This window comes from Physeter macrocephalus, chromosome 8, assembly GCF_002837175.3.
Source record: "Physeter macrocephalus isolate SW-GA chromosome 8, ASM283717v5, whole genome shotgun sequence".
In the NCBI taxonomy this organism is placed as follows: Eukaryota; Metazoa; Chordata; class Mammalia; order Artiodactyla; family Physeteridae; genus Physeter; species Physeter macrocephalus.
The window spans coordinates 71,548,248-71,567,233 of NC_041221.1; the positions used below are offsets into that span (position 1 = coordinate 71,548,248).

Consider the following 18,986-nt stretch of genomic DNA (forward strand, 5'->3'; position numbering starts at 1 on the left):
ATTAAACTGGAAGAGAGACACATGAACAGTGCTCAGAGGCTGTGTTGCCTTTGCTCTATTTCTATATATTTTATGATTCCAAATTTGACAGAACGTCTAAGAATAAATTTCCAGGGCTTCTGTGTTCTTTAAATTGTCACAGAAATATGTGACATGCACATGTACGTAGATCACACAGCCCACTCTAGTTTTTTAAATTAACTACATTTACATGGGTGGGGGGAGCCTTTTCTCCCTTCCTCCCCTCTCACTGTAGAACTAACATTAATTTAGATTTATAGGGGAATTGGTTTCTTCACAATAAATACTGCTAAGAAGGAATAATAACATTTCTTCCCAAACTGAGGCATTTGAGATGGAGGGGACAAAAGCCCCCCCCTCCGCGCTCACACACACACACACACACACACACACACACACACAAGTGATTACATCACCCACCCACCCCCAAGCAGTATTTAGCCCAGTAAATCTGAAGATGGGCTCATCAGTGAGAAATATTTAGCAAAGATAGCTCTGCCTGTACTCTGCATTCTGATATATGGCCTCTCTTTTTTTTGGATTTTCATTCCATATTCTATAGTTTTAACTGCAGTGTTTAACAGAGGTTTTTGCCTCTACATTTTTTTCATTGTGCTTTCTATAATGTAGCACGTTTGTGACAGTGTATAAGTTCTGAGTTTGCAGTGAATTATGGAGGACTGAAATTAAATATCCAGAGTTCTTGATCCTTCCTGCTTTTAATATATATCAGAGGCATTTTAGGACTGTAAAATATATCTTGAGTATACTATTTGGATGCCTTTGTAAGATTTTTAAACCAAGAAATGACCGGGCTATCTATAAACCCAGATGCACTGGGGGGGTGGGGGGGAAAGCTACGTGCCGCAGCGTATCAGCTTTTGTCAGCCTGCCAAGAGCGGAGCGTACCATGCTGCACGGAGCAATAAAAAAGGAATTAGAAAACTCACGGCTAGAGAAGTACAGTCAGATTAAACACCTTTTTGAAACGAAGAGCGTGTATACATTGCAGTTCTGTTAAATGTAGGATCTTCGTGAGATTGGGGCTGTGTTAAGGCTGGTAGAGAAGAGAAATGATGAAGCAGGAGTGGTCTGGTGACATTTTTCTGACTTGATTGGCTGGGGTGTGTGATGTCATAGGTTACAGTGCAGCCCCTTATAGGTTTTGAAATGAATTCCAAGACACCATTACAAAGAAAGCCGGACTCTTTTCTTATAACTGAGCTCAGCCAAGGAAACTCTCGCACAAATGTACAACACTGTTTGGAATATGGAAGACCTGGATTTAGAATATGCTAAGCCAGATATAAATTGTGGCACAGACTTGATGTTTTATATAGAAATGGATCCACCAGGTAATACTGCAGTATTCTTGTAGAAAGCTGGTTAATGTTGTGGCATTTAATTTTTTTGACAACTATGGTTAACAGCTCCTCTTTGGATGTCTGTTTTTATTCATTTGTTCTAATTTAATGAGTTTGCTCATAGCGTGAAAATGAAACAAATGGTTTGACTGCCTGTGGAAGCAAGTCAGGCTGTGTGGGGTAAATGCTTATTCTTAGTTGAATGGATATAAATTGGATTCCAGTTTTTCACTGGTGTCTTTTGTTACTCGAGCTCATTTGCTGTTTGGGTTATATTGTATGTCGTTCCTTTAATTAAAAGGATGCAACCTTGGTGCTGCTTTCTCTGTTGACAGTGGATGAGGACAGTGTGGCACTTTGCAGTGATAACACTCGGTACTTTAGAAAGCATGTACCAGTGCTGCTATCAAACGTAGCAGTGATTGCAACTCAGTTCTAGGTGCCATGAAACTATTCTGAATCAAATGTTGAGACTTTGCTCTCTCTTCTATTAAGATACTGCAGTGAGAGAAGTTGGCTTCCCATTATTGAGTCTCGGTCTTTATAAAATATACCTGCTAGACTCCTGAAATAATTTTTGCTTAAAATAATAACAGTGCTTTAAAACTTATGACTTAGAATTTAGCTAGACATCCTAGACTTACTTTGCTTTCTCAATTATTTTTGCCTTCCTCCCAATTAAGAAATTCAGAAACACTGCAGTCTTTCTTTATTTGTCACCAGTTGGTACAGGAATACTGATTTGACATTGAGGAAGAGGGATATGGTTTTTAATCACTCTTGGCATAATATAGAGCACAGTTATCCAATAGAATATTATCATGAATACTAAAGAGATTGAGGTCACAGAGGAGTTTCTTAAAGTGGCTTTTGGCAGAACAGTGCCTGAAATACTAAGATTAGAGAAACCCAATTCCGCCTCTTAAAACATATTCCTGTAGATGAGCTTTTTTATTACCACAGCAGCATTTGTGGAGGACAGAAACCAAATTTGTCTTTTATAATTAAATAAGAGGAGGATATTAAAACCAAGCCATGTGATTCCTCCTGCTATTCTCTTTGTGGTCTCTTACTTTAGATAGATTTGACCAGATATGAAACTTTAATTCAACTCAAACCTGAAAGTAGAAAAATGTCGTGACTGACTCTGGATTTACTTTGAAATTCATTCACATGGCCAGCCCATTTTATTTGTTGGTCTCTAAGCTCTTCTCTTTTTTTCAATTATGGTCTACAGTCAAAAAGATTTCTGATTTTTTTTTTTTTTTTTTAAAGAAAAGGTTCATGGACTCGTGCATTATTGGTGTGTTTCACAGTTGAAAATGTTACTTAAAGGAACTTGGGCCTGCAAAAACTTTTTCTTTCTCCTTCATCTACAGCACTGCCTCCTAAACCACCAAAACCCACTACTGTAGCGAACAACGGTATGAATAACAATATGTCCTTACAAGATGCTGAATGGTACTGGGGAGATATTTCGAGGTAAGGCTACAGAGACTCTTTGAGTTTTTCACCAGAGCTAGGGAGTTTTAGATGAAGAGAAAGAAAAGCAAAACGCACCAGCTTGCTAAGTTCCATTTTTAGGCTATCATCCAACATAAGCATGAAGCACAGTTGGTTCTCTTCCAAAGACGACCACAGAAGTCACTGAGCTCTGGGGAATTGTGGGTGCTGGATGCCACAGGAAATTAAATACCCGAGAAGTTTCATTACTGACAGAGCTGTCGGGGGCAGCAGGGTGAAGTGGCACTGACTCAAGGCAGAGTGTAAAGTCACTCTCTTTATTAGACAAAAACTCTTAAGAATTAATGTTATCAGCTTAAAGTGGCATTTCTAGTCTAAGCTTTTTTTTTTTTTTTTTTTTTTTTGAGGGGAATGAAGAGTTGGGAGGAAACCTTTTGGGGATCACGACTTTCTGTGCTGATTTGTCAGAGTGACTGACTTGTGTGTTAACTCTTAAGCTCTGAAAATACAATTAAAAGAAAATGTAACACGAGACTCACCAAATCCACTAGGTGAGCATTGTCTCATCATGTTCTTTTCACTTCAGGGAAGAAGTGAATGAAAAACTTCGAGATACAGCTGATGGGACCTTTTTGGTACGAGACGCATCTACTAAAATGCACGGTGATTATACTCTTACACTAAGGTGAGTTAGGGTGTGTGGCTAAAATTGGCGTGTTAAAGGTGATGGGAGAACACACTTTTTTTTTTTTTAAAGAGAATTCTAATGCCATTATGTATTTTTGTATTGCATTTGCAGGAAAGGAGGAAATAACAAATTAATCAAAATATTTCACCGAGATGGGAAATATGGCTTCTCTGACCCATTAACCTTCAACTCTGTGGTTGAACTAATAAACCACTACCGGAATGAATCTCTAGCTCAGTATAATCCCAAACTGGATGTGAAATTACTTTATCCAGTATCCAAATACCAACAGGTAATCACATACTCATGTTAATATTGTTTAAAAATACTTTTAATGTTTAGAAAATATTTTGAAGCAGATGAATTGCATGTAATTTTGTGATCACAAGTGTATAGTGGCTCAATAAAATACTTTCACAAAATAAATGACCATTGTTTGAGGATTTTTTCCCATGTCAGATAAGTACCTTATTAACTGAATTTATATTTTTTCCATTTTCTTCTAATCCTTCCAGGATCAAGTTGTCAAAGAAGATAATATTGAAGCTGTAGGGAAAAAATTACATGAATATAACACTCAGTTTCAAGAAAAAAGTCGGGAATATGATAGATTATATGAAGATTATACCCGTACTTCCCAGGTGAGTTTTCTGTGAAAAATCCCATTAACATTGTAGAGCTCTTAGTTACTAGAAGCTAATGCATGTTATACTCAGCTTCAGAAAAAGAATTAAAAAGGTTGAGTTTTTGCCAGTCATAAAGTGGGGAGATCATTTATTTGTGAATTGTTGATTATTCTAATACTTACTTACTATAAACCTTTTCAATGAAGCCTGTAAGTATCAGAATAATAAGTTGGATTGGCATAACTGCAGATTGAAGAATTCTTTTTAGAGTGAAAGCGAATAATAACTGGAAGTTCCACAGACTTGTCTAATCTCTGAAATGGGGATTTAACCCTGATATGCCCTTACTATGAAAGGGTTGAGGCTACATTTACTGCCTTGTTTTCCCAGAGGCTTTAATCTATCTCCTCTAGGCCATCATGTATCTGGGACCCCTGCCAGAGGGAGCAGGAGGATGGCCTAAACTGCTGATAAAGTGGAATGGTTTTTTAAAAAGACGAAAACTGTAGAAAACCGTCAAGCAGTCATCTTCCATAGACTGGGAAAATTCTCCAAAGGAAATGTGTGCTTCTGTGATACTATTTTAAGGGGTTTTATGAATTTGAATCCCACCTTGCTAACAAAATACTCGCGTGCCAGATAGTAGCGCCGATCAAATGTCCCGGTAGCAAAATGTCCCGGTAGCATGTTGCCGTAAGAAATTGTCTTCTCTGTGAAAGGAATGACCTTGTCTTATTAAAATTGGGTTGCAGGAAATCCAAATGAAAAGAACAGCTATTGAAGCATTTAATGAAACCATAAAAATATTTGAAGAACAGTGCCAAACCCAGGAGCGGTACAGCAAAGAATACATAGAAAAGTTTAAACGTGAAGGCAATGAGAAAGAAATCCAAAGGTTGGTGACCCAGGAGGGTTTCCGTTGCCCATGTGCTAGAGATCACCACAATTCTCTTAAACGGTTTAAAGGTGACCTCGCTTTCTGTGAAACGACAGGGAGAGAAAGCATTCTTTACCTGAGGAAAGCTGCTGGGAATCAATACTGCAACCTTGGGGGAACTTTCATGATGCTCCAGGTAATTATGGATGCATTTCTCTTGCCTGCAGGATTATGCATAATTATGAAAAGTTAAAGTCTCGAATCAGTGAAATTGTCGACAGCAGAAGGAGATTGGAGGAGGACTTGAAGAAGCAGGCTGCCGAGTATCGTGAGATTGACAAACGGATGAACAGCATTAAACCAGACCTCATTCAACTGAGAAAGACAAGAGACCAATACTTGATGTACGTACTGGAAATGGAACCCTGCACGTGCATGACTGGTAATTGCAAAAATCAGGGCTAGGTTCTTAATGCATTTTCCTTTTAAACCTCTCTTCCAGGTGGTTGACTCAGAAAGGTGTTCGGCAGAAGAAGCTGAACGAGTGGCTGGGCAATGAAAACACTGAAGAGTAAGTAGTTAGTTAGCACAGATGGGAGGTAGCAAGGGAAGGAAAATGCACAACTTGCTTCGTTTGCGGAGCAAGTGAGGAATGGAACGTCTCGTAGGAGAAAATATTATCATCAGTCTCATTACCCAGAATTTTAAAAAAGGAAAGTTTAGCAAAGGAGAATGCAGATTTCCTTTTCCCCCGTAGGGCTTTGAAGTGACATTGTGTCCGTGATGATGTCCTGGAACCGTCTAGAAAATCCCAACATATTTTGGGACCAATGTGGGCGGGGGGACGGAGGGTGTTGCGGGAGACAACCCTGTTTAGCATATTTTTAAAGTTTATGTTTTGTTTCAATGATATGAAAACTGGTGTTCCTCCTCATCAATCCATTTCCTGATCTAAACTGGACAGACGGGATTGTTTAATACCTTGCTCTCTGCCGCAGGTAGCTGAGCGTAGCTGCTGACTTGAAAACAGGAAGAGTAGCACTTAGTGCTACTAAGACTCTTTGTTCAGGGGAGGGGGTGGGTGGTTGAAGGCTAAACTCAATGAGGAAACTCGGGCGGGAGAAGCTGGTTGAGTCAGACCCGCAATCGCTGGCCTGACTTGCTTGGAAGAGGGGCAGGAACCAGATCGAAGTGAGGAGAGGGCCCTTTCTCAGAGGGGCAGGCTGCTGGCTGCCATGTACTTCATTTGGAAACCTTCTCCTACCTTTTTAGCCAATATTCGCTGGTGGAAGATGATGAGGATTTGCCCCACCATGACGAGAAGACATGGAATGTTGGAAGCAGCAACCGAAACAAAGCCGAAAACCTGTTGCGAGGGAAACGAGATGGCACTTTTCTTGTCCGGGAAAGCAGTAAACAGGGCTGCTACGCGTGCTCCGTAGTGTATGTACCTCCAGCCAATTATTTGTCTCGTCAGACATATCTCAAGGAGGTGTTTCATTCATTCAGCCAGCCAACCGTGCGGGCAAGGATTTGGAAAAGTTCTAATCTTTGAGAGTGTTACAGTAGTACAACGGTGGAGAAGAGGAAATAAAACCTAATCTTTTCAAGTCTAGGCAGGAGTAGCTGTCGGGTAGAAAGAAACCTGCTGTTTAGGTGGAAGACTAGGGCTTGGGAGAAGTCCTGTTTTTCTTTTTCATCTTTCAAATGGAACTAATAGCCACACTTGCTGCTTTTTCGGGGGCTTCCGTATAGTTAGAATCTGAGGTGATCCACATGGAAGCACCACCCACAGGTAAAGGCCCCATCAGGGACAGTAAGAGAAACGACCCTGGTCACTGTCCCTGAGATAAGTACACCCAAGAGAAGACATTTCCGTCCTATGGCCTATTTTCCTTTGTTTATGTAATAGTTTGGGGGTACTTTGGAGGGCGAGGTTGGATCACTGACATTATTTCAGAGACGTGAATGTCCTCTAGGAGAGAAAGGGTCTCCCAAGTATTTTATAGCCCATCACCTCCCTCCATTTTAGCAGAGAAATATTGTTACAGGAAAGAAGTGAGACCTCTGAGTGAGGACAAGGGAAGAGGAGAGTAGATGGAGAGGTATGTGGACGATTCCAGGCCTGCCTGAAAGGAGGAGTCCTGTTAATAATTGTAACGGTACCAGTACCACTCTGGTTGGGCGGCAGCGCTCATAGTAATGGCTGAAGTCACCACCCGTCGCCTGCTCACCGCGTTCTAGGCATCCAGCAAGCCCCTCCCGTACATCACCTCATTTCTCAAAGCTCCCCTCGTACAGATAGATTACTACTGTCTCCCTTTTAATCCGTGCTAAAGATGACAATCCAGTGGCTCAGTGAAGCTGGGTTACCTCCCGAAGTTACTCAGCCAGTAAGTGACAAGGGACAACTCCATGAGTCTAGGGCTCCCCCAGGACTGGTCCCCATGTGGAGGCGGGCCTGCATCGGGGATGTTCACGACGCTTTTACCAAAAAACGCCTCATCCTGGCCCAGCTCACCCAGGCCCTTGTGCTCTCTCCGTGTGCAGGGTGGACGGTGAGGTCAAGCACTGCGTCATCAACAAGACGGCCACGGGCTACGGCTTCGCCGAGCCCTACAACCTGTACAGCTCCCTGAAGGAACTGGTGCTCCACTACCAACACACGTCCCTCGTGCAGCACAACGACTCCCTCAACGTCACACTAGCCTACCCGGTGTACGCGCAGCAGCGGCGATGAAGGGCCGCCCTCCCGCCTGCTCGCCTTCAGCTCCCCGACGCCTCCAGCAAGCACAGGGCTCCCCTGCAGCCTGACCTGGGAACTGAGCTGCGGACACCCAGCCGCCCGTCTTCAGCTGTGACTCGAGCTTTCGATCACACGGCAGGAGGGGAAGACACACATACGCGGCGGGCTCGCGCTGGGCGACGACCACCATGCCTCGTCTGGAGTGCTTAATGAGCCTTCCTTTCTTTCCTCTTCCTTTCTTTTTGGTTTTGTTTTTTGGATTAATTAATTTAAAGTCACAACCACAAACGACACCAAGAGAAAAAGAAATGCAAAAATCTCTGCGTGCAGGGACAAAGAGGCCTTTAACCATGGTGCTTGTTCGTGCTTTCAGAAGCTTTACCAGCTCAAGAGTTGGGACCCTGGAGACCGGAGCGGGGACGGGCTGACGAGCCCTGGCCTGGGGTCGCTCGGTCCAGCCTGGGTGTTGCCATGCACGGTGGCCCCAGACACATCGCACTGTGGATTATTTCATTTTCTAACGAAATGAACCGATATGTAGCAGAAAGGCACTTCCGCTCACGGGACACGTTGGGGAACGTCCGCTCATGTACGTTCAGAGGAAATGCTGTTGTAGCAAAGTGCCAGAAAGTGTTTCGTTAAAACTCTACAAACCAAGAAAACCCACCAACAGAAAAATGGAGCTTGGAAAATAGGACTTTAAAATGACATTTAGTATATAAAATATGTACATAATATTGAATGACTAACTATCAAATAGATGGATTTGTATCAATACCAAATAGCTTCTGTTTTGTTGTGCTGAAGGCTAAATTCACAGCGCTATGCAATTCTTAATTTTCATTGTTGTTACCTGTTTTAAACGTACCTTCAGAATAAGCTTCCCCTGCCCCAATTTTTGTTGCTTGAAAACACTGTCCCTGATTTTTTTTTTTTTGTTAATATTCATTGTTACTCGTTACCTTTTTTTTAAAAAGAAGAAATGTACAGGATGCCAGTTTAAAAAAAAAATGGCTTCAGATTTAAAACTATGAAATATTTTACAGTTTTTCTTGTACAGAGTACTTGGCTGTTAGCCCAAGGTTAAAAAGTTCATAACAGATTTTTTTGGACTAAATGTTTTGTTGGGCAGTGCCTGATAAGCTTCAAAGCTGCTTTATTCAATAAAAAAAGAGAAAGATATATGAATATGACAAAGTATGGCTGAGTTCAACAATGTTGTTTCAAGACTTACTTAAGATACGGTACCTGGCAATGTTTGTTGCATAAAGAATTGTGAACTTCTTGAATCTAGGGAGGGGAAGGGATGTACAGGTGGGGGGGGGAGGGGTGGCAGGATGGCATGCACTTTCTCTTTCTTGTGATTACAGAGAAGTGGATCACTGCAAAGTGAAGTCTTTTTTCCCACTTTGATCTGCTACTTACTATACCCTCATGACGATTACAAACCTACAGGAATGCTAGGTCTTAGGAAGGCAGGCAGGCAGGGTCCTGGAGCTGTGTTCACCCTTGTTGGAAACACTGATTTCAAAGTATCATTGCTGCATTTAGAAAACCTGTCTCTCTTTAACATTAGACTACCCGTTACCAACCAACCAACATCCACTGTAGAAAAAGCATGATCTGAAAAGAGAGATAGATAGTTTTATCTGGATATCTGCAATTTTCCTAGCTTTCCATTCAACTTAGATCAGAAAGCAAACAGACATGGTCATAATCGTTCCTGCCCCGATTGTGGGGAGCTTGTTCAAGTCATGGCTGTAGGAATCATAGTAACAGTCCTCATTCACCCAAATCATTGCATGTGTTACACTTCACCATGGGGAAAAGGAAGGAGTTAGTTGTTATAGAGTATTCTTTCCAACTGAAGGCAACAGCAAGAGATCTCCTCCCCAATTTACATATGCAAAAGCCTTTGGGTTCAGTGGTAACTGTCCCTGTGTTGGAAGGAATAATGGGGAGATTAAAATGGAATCTTAACAACTTCAGTTTTCCTTGCTCAATATTAGATTCACCACAGCTTTATTTCTCTTTCCTTCAGCTACTGGGGGCAAGGGGGTTTTGGTTTGTTCTTTAATGTTGTTCCTTTTAAAATTCTTTTGAAAGAATCAGTCTAGTGGCTGACTCAATCAAATGTAGAATGTATTTTTTTTTTTTTTCCTTTTTACGTGAAGCTACTCATATCAATAGCAATAGTCAGTCTTACAGCCGGACTGTCAGCCCTCAAACTTGACTGTACTGACCTGACCGTCTTTCCTCACATCTCCAGACAATTCATGATTCCCCTGGTTTTATTCTCTGAGTGTCTCCTTTACAACTATCCTTCCATGTCCTACAGAAGCCCAACCATTAGTTAATAGTAGTTTATCAACTAGGTTTGGTGGGTTTTTTTAGTAGCACATCCATGTATGTTATTAAGGAACTTTAATTTCTAAAATATAAGCTCTGAGATGGAATACTGCATTAAAAAGCTACCATTGTGTTCATGTTTTTGCTTCACCACTTCACAAGATGGCATGGTATTTAGGCACTTGCCTTATTTCTGCATCTCACGAGCAGAAATGCAATAGGTTTTTCTTTGACCAGCAAAGGCAGGATTCGTCGTTTCCTGTCACCGTGAGTCACAACTTACCTATGATGCTACGCCTGTGCCTGGCCAGTACCCTTCTGACAGCGTGCGGCATGCCATCACATCTGTCCTTGTAGATGTCTGACCAGCAGGGCTCTGAGTCCAATCATTCATCTCCTAACCACACTGAGCAGCTTATGATTAGGAATGGATACAGCAGAGTCCCTCCTGATACACGCTCACATCCATGCATTGATTTTCCCCACCCAACGCAGCATCCTGAAGATAAAAGCCAGAAGCTAAGCTGCAGAGAGGCTGTGATGGGGCTCTAGAATTGGGAGCATTGGGATCTGATATAATACATGAGGGAAAACTCATAACCATGTTGAAAAGGCAAAAAGCCTGTGTCTGCAACATCTGACGACTTCACGGCCCTTGATATATGTATATATGTATATGTGCATGGACTGTGTTTCCAGTACACCTTTCAGCCAAAACAGATCCACAGTCGTTGAGTTCAAGTACATAACAAGCCAATGTCTAGTACAATTCTTGTATGTGTGTATGGGTTTGTTTTTCCTTTGAGGTTGCTTTGTTTTGTCTTATAAAGGTGAAAAGTGTTTGCAAGTGAAGTGAGAAGAAGTTCATAATTCTTTGGCTTGTTTCTGTTGTTTAAAAGTTACTCCTGTTGGGTAGCTGGTCTACGTGACTCGCTGAACTTGGAAATCCTTGTTTTCAGTGTGTCAAGTCAAAATGTGTTTATGTGAGCTGTCACTGGGGAACCAATTGCTTTGTCATATAGCTGGTTATGAACTAGTAACGTGTTTGGGAAGTCCTACTGATGTTCCTTTTTGGGAGAAAAATTCTGCTGGTTCTAACAACTGTGCTTTTGCTATGCATGGTATCCAAGTCAGTTGGAGAGCAGACCCTGAAATTTGAGTTCAGGGTCATTTAAGAAAGGGGCAGTTTATAGCACAATGCCTCACATGGGACAAAGTTCTGAAATGCCAAATTATTATTTTTTAGCAATCTAGTTATATAAGTTACTAGTATGAATTACTAGTATGATGAACAAAATTGGGTTCATTGGAAACACTAACCAACTTAACATTGAACTTGTCACCATGAGATAGCATTAGCTGCCCAGGATGCTGCTATTTAAAAAAAGAAAAAAAAAAGGCAAAACAAACAAAAAAAACTCATTTATATGTGTGTATTTTTTAAAGCTACGATCTCTTCGATGTTTTTACAAATCTGTTTCTATGACATTGTTAAAATAAAGTTGGTCTTTTGACGAGAGGGAGGATGTCATGGTCAGTTGTAATTTTGCCTTTACAAGGCACCTGGGGTGGGGGGCGGGGGGACTGTGCCTCCTTGACATTTGTTCAAGCTATAGATTCAATGGAGCTATGTCTTGTTGCTTTAATGCATTGTATTAGGTCTTCAAACAGAATAAAGTTTGTTTTGAAACTTAGGTTATGGTTTGAAATTTCAGTGATCACCAAAGACATGTTCTCTTGCTCTTTCGGTTAATAATGTTGCTTCTCCTTCTGTAGTCTCCCACCCACCCCCTTTCACTGTCATTACATTATCTCATTTTTGTCAAGTGAGAAGAACACATGAATGATGGCTCACTGTCATTTACATCATTTCACTGTATCCTTAATGATGAAAAGAAGTAGCTCTAGGTGATGTCATTGCAAGGCATGTTCTTGCTCCGAGAAAATGTGATATCCGCTGTCTCTCAATCCCTCCCCTTCACCATCCATCCCCAAACCTCCAGAATTGTTCTCTACAAACTGGTTAGTGAAGGTATCTGGCTTTGTCTCTCTGTTCTACAGGCTGCGTGTTTGAAACAGACACAGTGCAGGGACACTGAGGCACTGTGCAGCAGGCAGAGGTATGACATGGGGTTCTAGACAGGGAACAAAGATTCACTACAGATTCTGGTTTCACACTCTAGTATCTAGTCAATATAGGCAGACCATCCTTAATCTAAAATAACTTGCCCATTTGTTTTGATTGCTGAATGAATTTATAATGAGGCCACTTTGCATGTACATGGCACTCAACACCTAAGCACAGTGAGGGTCCTAGACATGAAGGCATGGTCTAGTGATGGCGATGAGAGGGGCACATAAGTAATTACAGTCATGGCAACAGTGACTAATATACCGTGTAGAGCAGTAACTCTTGAGATTCATTTCCTGCTTTTCCCCTGCTCTGTTCTGTATCACAGAGAACTATATACTCGGGGTCTCTTGCCCTCTGACTTCTAGGTAGTGAATCTCCCCTGTGGCTCCAGTTCCTGCCAGAAAGACTCTTTGGAATCTGAGCAGCCCTACTATGCTCCTCTCTCCCTCTCTGTTCCTCTGGCAACAGTGCCTCCTCCCATTTTTATTCTAAGCCAAGGGGTAGCTGCAGCTTTCTGTTGTTGCTAAACCTCTGGCTTCTCTCACCACCCCCAGTTTGGTTTCTGAGTCCTTCCATCACCTGAGTAACCAATCCTCTTTATTCAGGTCTTTCTTTAAGAGCTAGAGTCATTTCTTTTTTCCTGACTGGTCTCTGATTGATAGACCAAGTGATTATTGGTAGACCAAGTGATTAGTGATAACACTCTTTGTATGTGTTATCTGATTTAATCCTTCCACAATTATGAGTTAGAAGACAATATCTCCGTTCTACAAATGGGGAAACTGAAGCACTGAGGCTAAGCGACTTATCCAAGATCATGCAGCCGTTAGAACACAGAATAGAGCACCTAGGCCGTCTGACTCAAGCCAGAGCTCTCCACCCCTAAGCAAGTGCTGGAAAAGGCACTAGGAAGGTCAGAGAAAAGTTCACTAGTTGCTCTTCCTGCTGGGGGAATCTAACCATGTGGCTCTCAATTGGTGGACAGTATACAAGTGGCACATAACAAATAGCAGGAAATGGCATGGGTTGGCTTTAGACCACCTAGGTTCCCAAAGTGTGGTCTCCAGGCTAACAGCATTACCATCAGGACCACTTGGAAACCTGTTATAAAGGCCTACTCGAGGGCCCCATCTACTAACTCAGAGTGAGACCATCTGTTGCAGCAAGTTCTCTGGGCGATTTTAAATGTATACTAAAATTTGAGAATCACTAATATCACCAGATTGTTGAAATAGTACTGCTAGTATTTTAATTAAAAGCCACTACTATTAATGAGTGATATATATTTTACTTTATGATATGATTTGTGCTCACAGTATAGATTCTATACAGGAAAGATAATAGATCCATTTACAGCTTAGGAAGGCCTAGCTGGGTCTTAGCTCTTTCTTTAACCAGTGATGGGAATTTGACCAACTCCATTTACCTATCTAGACCTCCAACTCCAAACCTGAGAAGTAAGGTTATGAGTCCAGAAAGTCTTCAGGACTCCTAGAGCATCTTCTAATTTGGCCAAAATGATAACCCACAACGTGACTTGTGACTACAGACCACTGAAGTTGTAGTACCGGCCCTTTATCAGTGACAAGGTTCAAGAAGCATTAGCCAAATTAGAGTCCCCTCATCTTGCTGATGTCTTAAAGGTACACGTCAGGCGAATCAAAATGGTAAGCCAAGTTCTCGATAATGTGATGAGGAGTACGTTGGAAATGACACTTTGTCCACCTATCTAAAGCACGAGGCACAGAGTCAGAGAACTTGGCCTACCAAATCCTCTGGGACATGGTGGGAGGTAAGTATAGTACATTAAGACTTTAGGGACTTCCCTGGTGGTGCAGTGGTTAAGAATCCTCCTGCCAATGCAGGGGACACGGGTTTGAGCCCTGGTCCGGGAAGATCCCACATGCCACAGAGCAACTAAGCCTGTGAGCCACAACTACTGAGCCTGCGCCCTAGAGCCTACGAGCCACAGCTACTGAGCCCGCGTGCCACAACTACTGAAGCCCGCATGCCTAGAGCCCGTGCTCCGCAACAAGAGAAACCACCGCAATGAGAAGTCCGCACACTGCAACAAAGAGTAGCCCCCGCTCACTGCAACTAGAGAAAGCCCGCATGCAGGAACAAAGACCCAACGTAGCCAAAAATAAATTAATTAATTTTAAAAAGACGTGATACTGCTTGATACTGTGTCAACTCAAAAATTTTTTTCTGAACTTGTCCCTTAAAAAAATATATCTAAAAATAAGAATCCTGTAAAGACTTAAATGTAAGAACTGAAACCATGAAACTCCTAGAAGAAAACATAGGGAAAAAGCTCCTTATATAGGTCTTGGCTATGATTTTTTGGATATGACACCTGAAGCACAAGCAACAAAATATAAAATAAACAGGAGGGACTGAATCAAACTAAACAGCTTCTGCACAGCAAAAGAAACAATCTACAAAATGAAAATACAATGAACAGAATGGGAAAAAAATATTTGCAAACCACATATTTGATAAGGGGTTAATATCCAAAATATATAAAACACTTATGAAACTCAATAGCAAAGAACACACAAATAATCCAAAATGAGCAAAGGACCTGAACAGGCTTTCCTTTTACAGATACTGAAAAGGCCAACAGGTACATGAAAAAGATGCTCAAAATCACTAATCATCAGGGAAATGCAAAATGAGCTAACACCACAGAATGGCTATTATTGATAAGTGACATGTCCCAAATGGTGACATAGGTCATTCCTGACTTCACTCCCCCTCACAAGAGGAACAATTAACAATTCATGGACAAGATACAACTAAGAGAATCCTAGAACAAGGGAGTGAGGCTAAAGCACCCCCCTGTGCTTCAGTAGTAGTCCCAACCAGCGGCTCTGCTCATCTGTAGAACCAAGTCAATGGCCCAGTGTGACTAGGGTACTTGGCAGGGTGCAGGTCTATCTGATTCAAGTCCCCAGTGGAGGAGTTTTGCTGGCCCTGGAGCCTGGTCTGACCACTCCCAGGCAGAAAAGCTGAGTCACAGCCCTACCAGCTGCAGAACATGGCTCCCATCCCCATCTGACAGGAAGGGCTGGTGAGAACACCTGGAAGCTGTGTAACCCAGCAACGCTTGAGCTGAGAGGCAGGTGGACAGAGCTGATTGCCCCCAGAGTAAAGCGAGTGGCCCTGTTCAGCCAGGGAACTTGCGGCATGGGTCTACTTGAGTCAGGACCACGAACAAAGAGCCTTAGTGGTTTTGGAGCTGCTTTTCTCACTGTGCCCAGGCAGGGAAATGAACTCATAGCCCCGCTCATTGCTGAATACAGCCTTCAGCCTGCCTGACCAGGGAACCTAACCAGAGCACACAGGAAGCTGCATAGCCCATCCAACAGTCCTGCTTACATTGGAACTTCAACAGAGCATAGCCCATGCTTTCCCTGTCTGCAGAGCAAACCTGGTGGCCTCACCTGACCAGAATATTCAGTGCACACTGTTGCCTGATTCAGGTCCCCAAACAATGAGTTGTGCAGGCTCTGGGTCCCATCCTGCTGTCCTAACAGGGCAGGGAAGCTAATTCATAGCCCCACCTACTCTTGAGTATATTACCCAGTCCCTGCCATCTAGTAAGCCTGACCAGAGAATCAAGGCAACTGTGGAGCCCATCCCATAGCCTCACATGGGCAAGGAACCAAGACAGCAGTCCTTTCCAGCTGTTCTCAGCTAGTGGCATACACCCCCACCCCTGACCTCAGCTTGAACAGCCGCCTCACCCCAAAATAAACCCTAATAGCAGGCTCAACCTGCCCAAGGACATTACTAGGAGACATGTCCAGAAACCCAAACTGAACTAACTGGTGAAGAACTGTCTCTGCCAAAGTAAACATGCAAAGTCTGGAAGAGGAGACCACATACTCAAATGCACAGATACCAATTTAAGGAATCAAGGATCACAAAAACATCAGGTAAATATCATACCACCAAAGGAAACTAATAAAGGGCTAATAGCTAACCCTAAAGAAATGGAAACCTATGAACTGTCAAAAATTTCAGAATAATCCTCTTAAAGAAGTTTAGTGAACTACAAGAACACAAAGCCAAACAACTAAATGAAATTAGGACATCTGCATGACCAAAACATGAAGTTCAATAAAGAAACAGAAACCATAAAAAAAAAAAAAAAACAGACATCCTAGAGCTGAAAAATAAAATAACTAAACTGAGAATTCAACAGAGAGCTTCAAAAATAAACTCAACCCCACAGAAGAAAAAATCAGTGACCTAGAAGATAAGCTGTTTGAAATTAACCAGTCAGAGGAGCAAAAAGACAAAAAAAAAAAAAAAAAATGACAGAGAAGAAAGCCTACAGGACTTATGGGACACAATAAAAAGAAACAATATTCATATTGTGGGAATTCCAGAAGGAAGGAGAAGAGAAAGAAAAAGGGACAAAGTAAAACTAAAGCAATAATGGCTGTTCCCAAAACAGAAATAGATATCCAGATCCAAAAGGCCCAAAGGACCCCAAATACATTGAACCTGCACAGGACTGCAGAGACACATTATAATTAAATTATCAAAAGACAAAGAATTTTATGAGCAGCAAGAGAAAAGAGAGAAATTACATAAAAGGGAATCCCCATAAGACTATCAACAGTGTTATCAACAGAAACTTTTCAGGCCAGGAGAAAATGGGATAACATATCCAACACACTGAAAGAACATAACTGTCAACCAAGAATTCTACACCTGGTGAAGCCATCCTTCAGAAACAAAGGAAGAATAAAGCCTTTCCCAAACAGACAAAAGTTAGGGGAGTTCATTAGCACCAGACCTGACTTCCAAGAAATGATAAAGGGAGTTCTTTGAGTGGATAGAAGAATGCTAATTAACATCATAAAAACAGGATTGGGAGACAACATGGCAGAGTACAAAGATGTGAGCTCACCTCCTTGCATTTAAACACCAAAATCACAACTAACTGCTGAACAAACATTGACCAAAAAACACTGGAACCTACTAAAAAAGATATCCTACATCCAAAGACAACGAGGAAGCCACAACAAGATGGTAGGAGGAATACAAGTGCAATAAAATCAAATCCCATACCTGCCGGGTAGGCAACCCACAAACTGGAAAATAATTATATCACAGAGGTTCTCCCACAGGAGTGAAAGTTCTGAGCCCCACATCAGGCTCCCCAGCATAGGGGTCTGGCATCAGGAGAAGGAGACCCCAGAGCATGGCTCTGCCCACCAGAGGGACAAGACCCAGCTCCACCCACCAGTGGGCAGAAACCAGTCCCTCCCACCAGGAAGCCTGCACAAGTCCTTAGACCAGCCTCATCCATCAGGGGGTAGAGAGCAGATGCAAGAACTACAACCCAGCTACTTGCGGAATGAAAACCACAATCACAGAAAGTTAGACAAAATGAGATGGCAGAGGAACATGCCTCGGATGAAGGAACAAGATAAAACCTCAGAAGAACAACTAAATGAAGTGGAGATAGGCAATCTGCCCAAAAAAGATTTCAGAGTAATGAGAGTAAAGATGATCCAAGAGCTCAGAAAAAGAATGGAGGCACAGACCAAGAAGAAACAAGAAATATTTAACAAAGAGCTAGAAGATCTAAAGAACAAACAAACAGAGATGACACTAAATAACTGAAATGAAAAACAAACTAGAAGGAATCAATAGCAGACTAACTGAGGCAGAAGAGTAGATAAGCGAGTTGGAAGACAGAATGTTAGAAATCACTGCTGAGGAACAGAATAAAGAAAAAAGAATGAAAAAGAAATGAGAACAGTCTAAGAGACCTCTGGGACAACATTAAATACACCAACATTCGCATTATAGGGGTCCCAGAAGGAGAAGAGAAAGAGAAAGGACCTGAGAAAATATTTGAAGAGACAATAACTGAAAAATTCCCTAACATGGGAAAGAAAACAGTCACCCAATTCCAGGAAGCACAAAGAGTCCCAGGAAGGACAAACCCAAGGAGGAACACACCTAGACACCCAGTAGTTAAACTGACAAAAATTAAAGACAAAGAGAAGATATTAAAAGCAACGAGGAAGGGACTTCCCTGGTGGTGCAGTGGTTAAGAATCCACCTGCCAAGGCAGGGCACACAGATTTGAGCCCTGGTCCGGGAAGATCCCACATGCCACAGAGCAACTAAGCCCGTACGCCACAACTACTGAGCCTGCGCTCTAGAGCCCACGTGCCACAACTACTGAAGCCCTCACGCCTAGAGCCCATCCTCCACAACAAGAGAAGCCACTGCAATGAGAAGCCCATGCACTGCAACGAAGAGCAGCTAGCCCCCACTCGCCACAACTAGAGAAAGCCTGCATGCAGCAACGAAGACCCAACACGGCCATAAAAATTAATTAATTAATTATTTTTGAAAAAGCAACAAGGAAAAAGCAACAAAAACATGCAAGGGAACTCCCATAAGGTTATCACCTCATTTCTCTTCAGAAACTCTGCAAGCCAGAAGGCAGTGGCACAATATATTTAAAGTGATGAAAGGGAAGAAGCTACAACCAACAATACTCTACCCAGCAAGTCTCTCATTCAGATTTCACAAGGAAATCAAAAGCTTTACAGACAAGCAAAAGCTAAGAGAATTCAGCACCACCAGACCAGCTTTGCAACAAATGCTAAAGGAACTTCTCTAAGAAAAAAGGCCACAACTAGAAACAAGAAAATTACAAATGGAAAAGCTCACCAGTAAAGG

At 42.1% G+C, this 18,986-nt stretch overlaps 1 protein-coding gene across 3 annotated transcripts in view; it reads left to right on the forward strand.

The window, feature by feature from the left end:
• The window catches only part of PIK3R1 (phosphoinositide-3-kinase regulatory subunit 1), an 87,279-nt gene extending 75,972 nt beyond the window's left edge, over window positions 1-11,307 (forward strand). For all 3 annotated transcript variants that reach the window (XM_024129269.3, XM_024129339.3, XM_007108325.4), the window contains 9 exons: window positions 2,765-2,867; window positions 3,436-3,534; window positions 3,649-3,829; window positions 4,053-4,178; window positions 4,916-5,058; window positions 5,268-5,444; window positions 5,543-5,611; window positions 6,313-6,483; window positions 7,591-11,307. In XM_024129269.3, the coding sequence (XP_023985037.1) occupies window positions 2,765-2,867; window positions 3,436-3,534; window positions 3,649-3,829; window positions 4,053-4,178; window positions 4,916-5,058; window positions 5,268-5,444; window positions 5,543-5,611; window positions 6,313-6,483; window positions 7,591-7,780 (1,259 nt within the window). In that variant the 3' untranslated portion in view covers window positions 7,781-11,307. The remainder of the gene's footprint in view (window positions 1-2,764; window positions 2,868-3,435; window positions 3,535-3,648; window positions 3,830-4,052; window positions 4,179-4,915; window positions 5,059-5,267; window positions 5,445-5,542; window positions 5,612-6,312; window positions 6,484-7,590) is intronic.
• The last annotated feature ends 7,679 nt before the right edge of the window (window positions 11,308-18,986 follow it).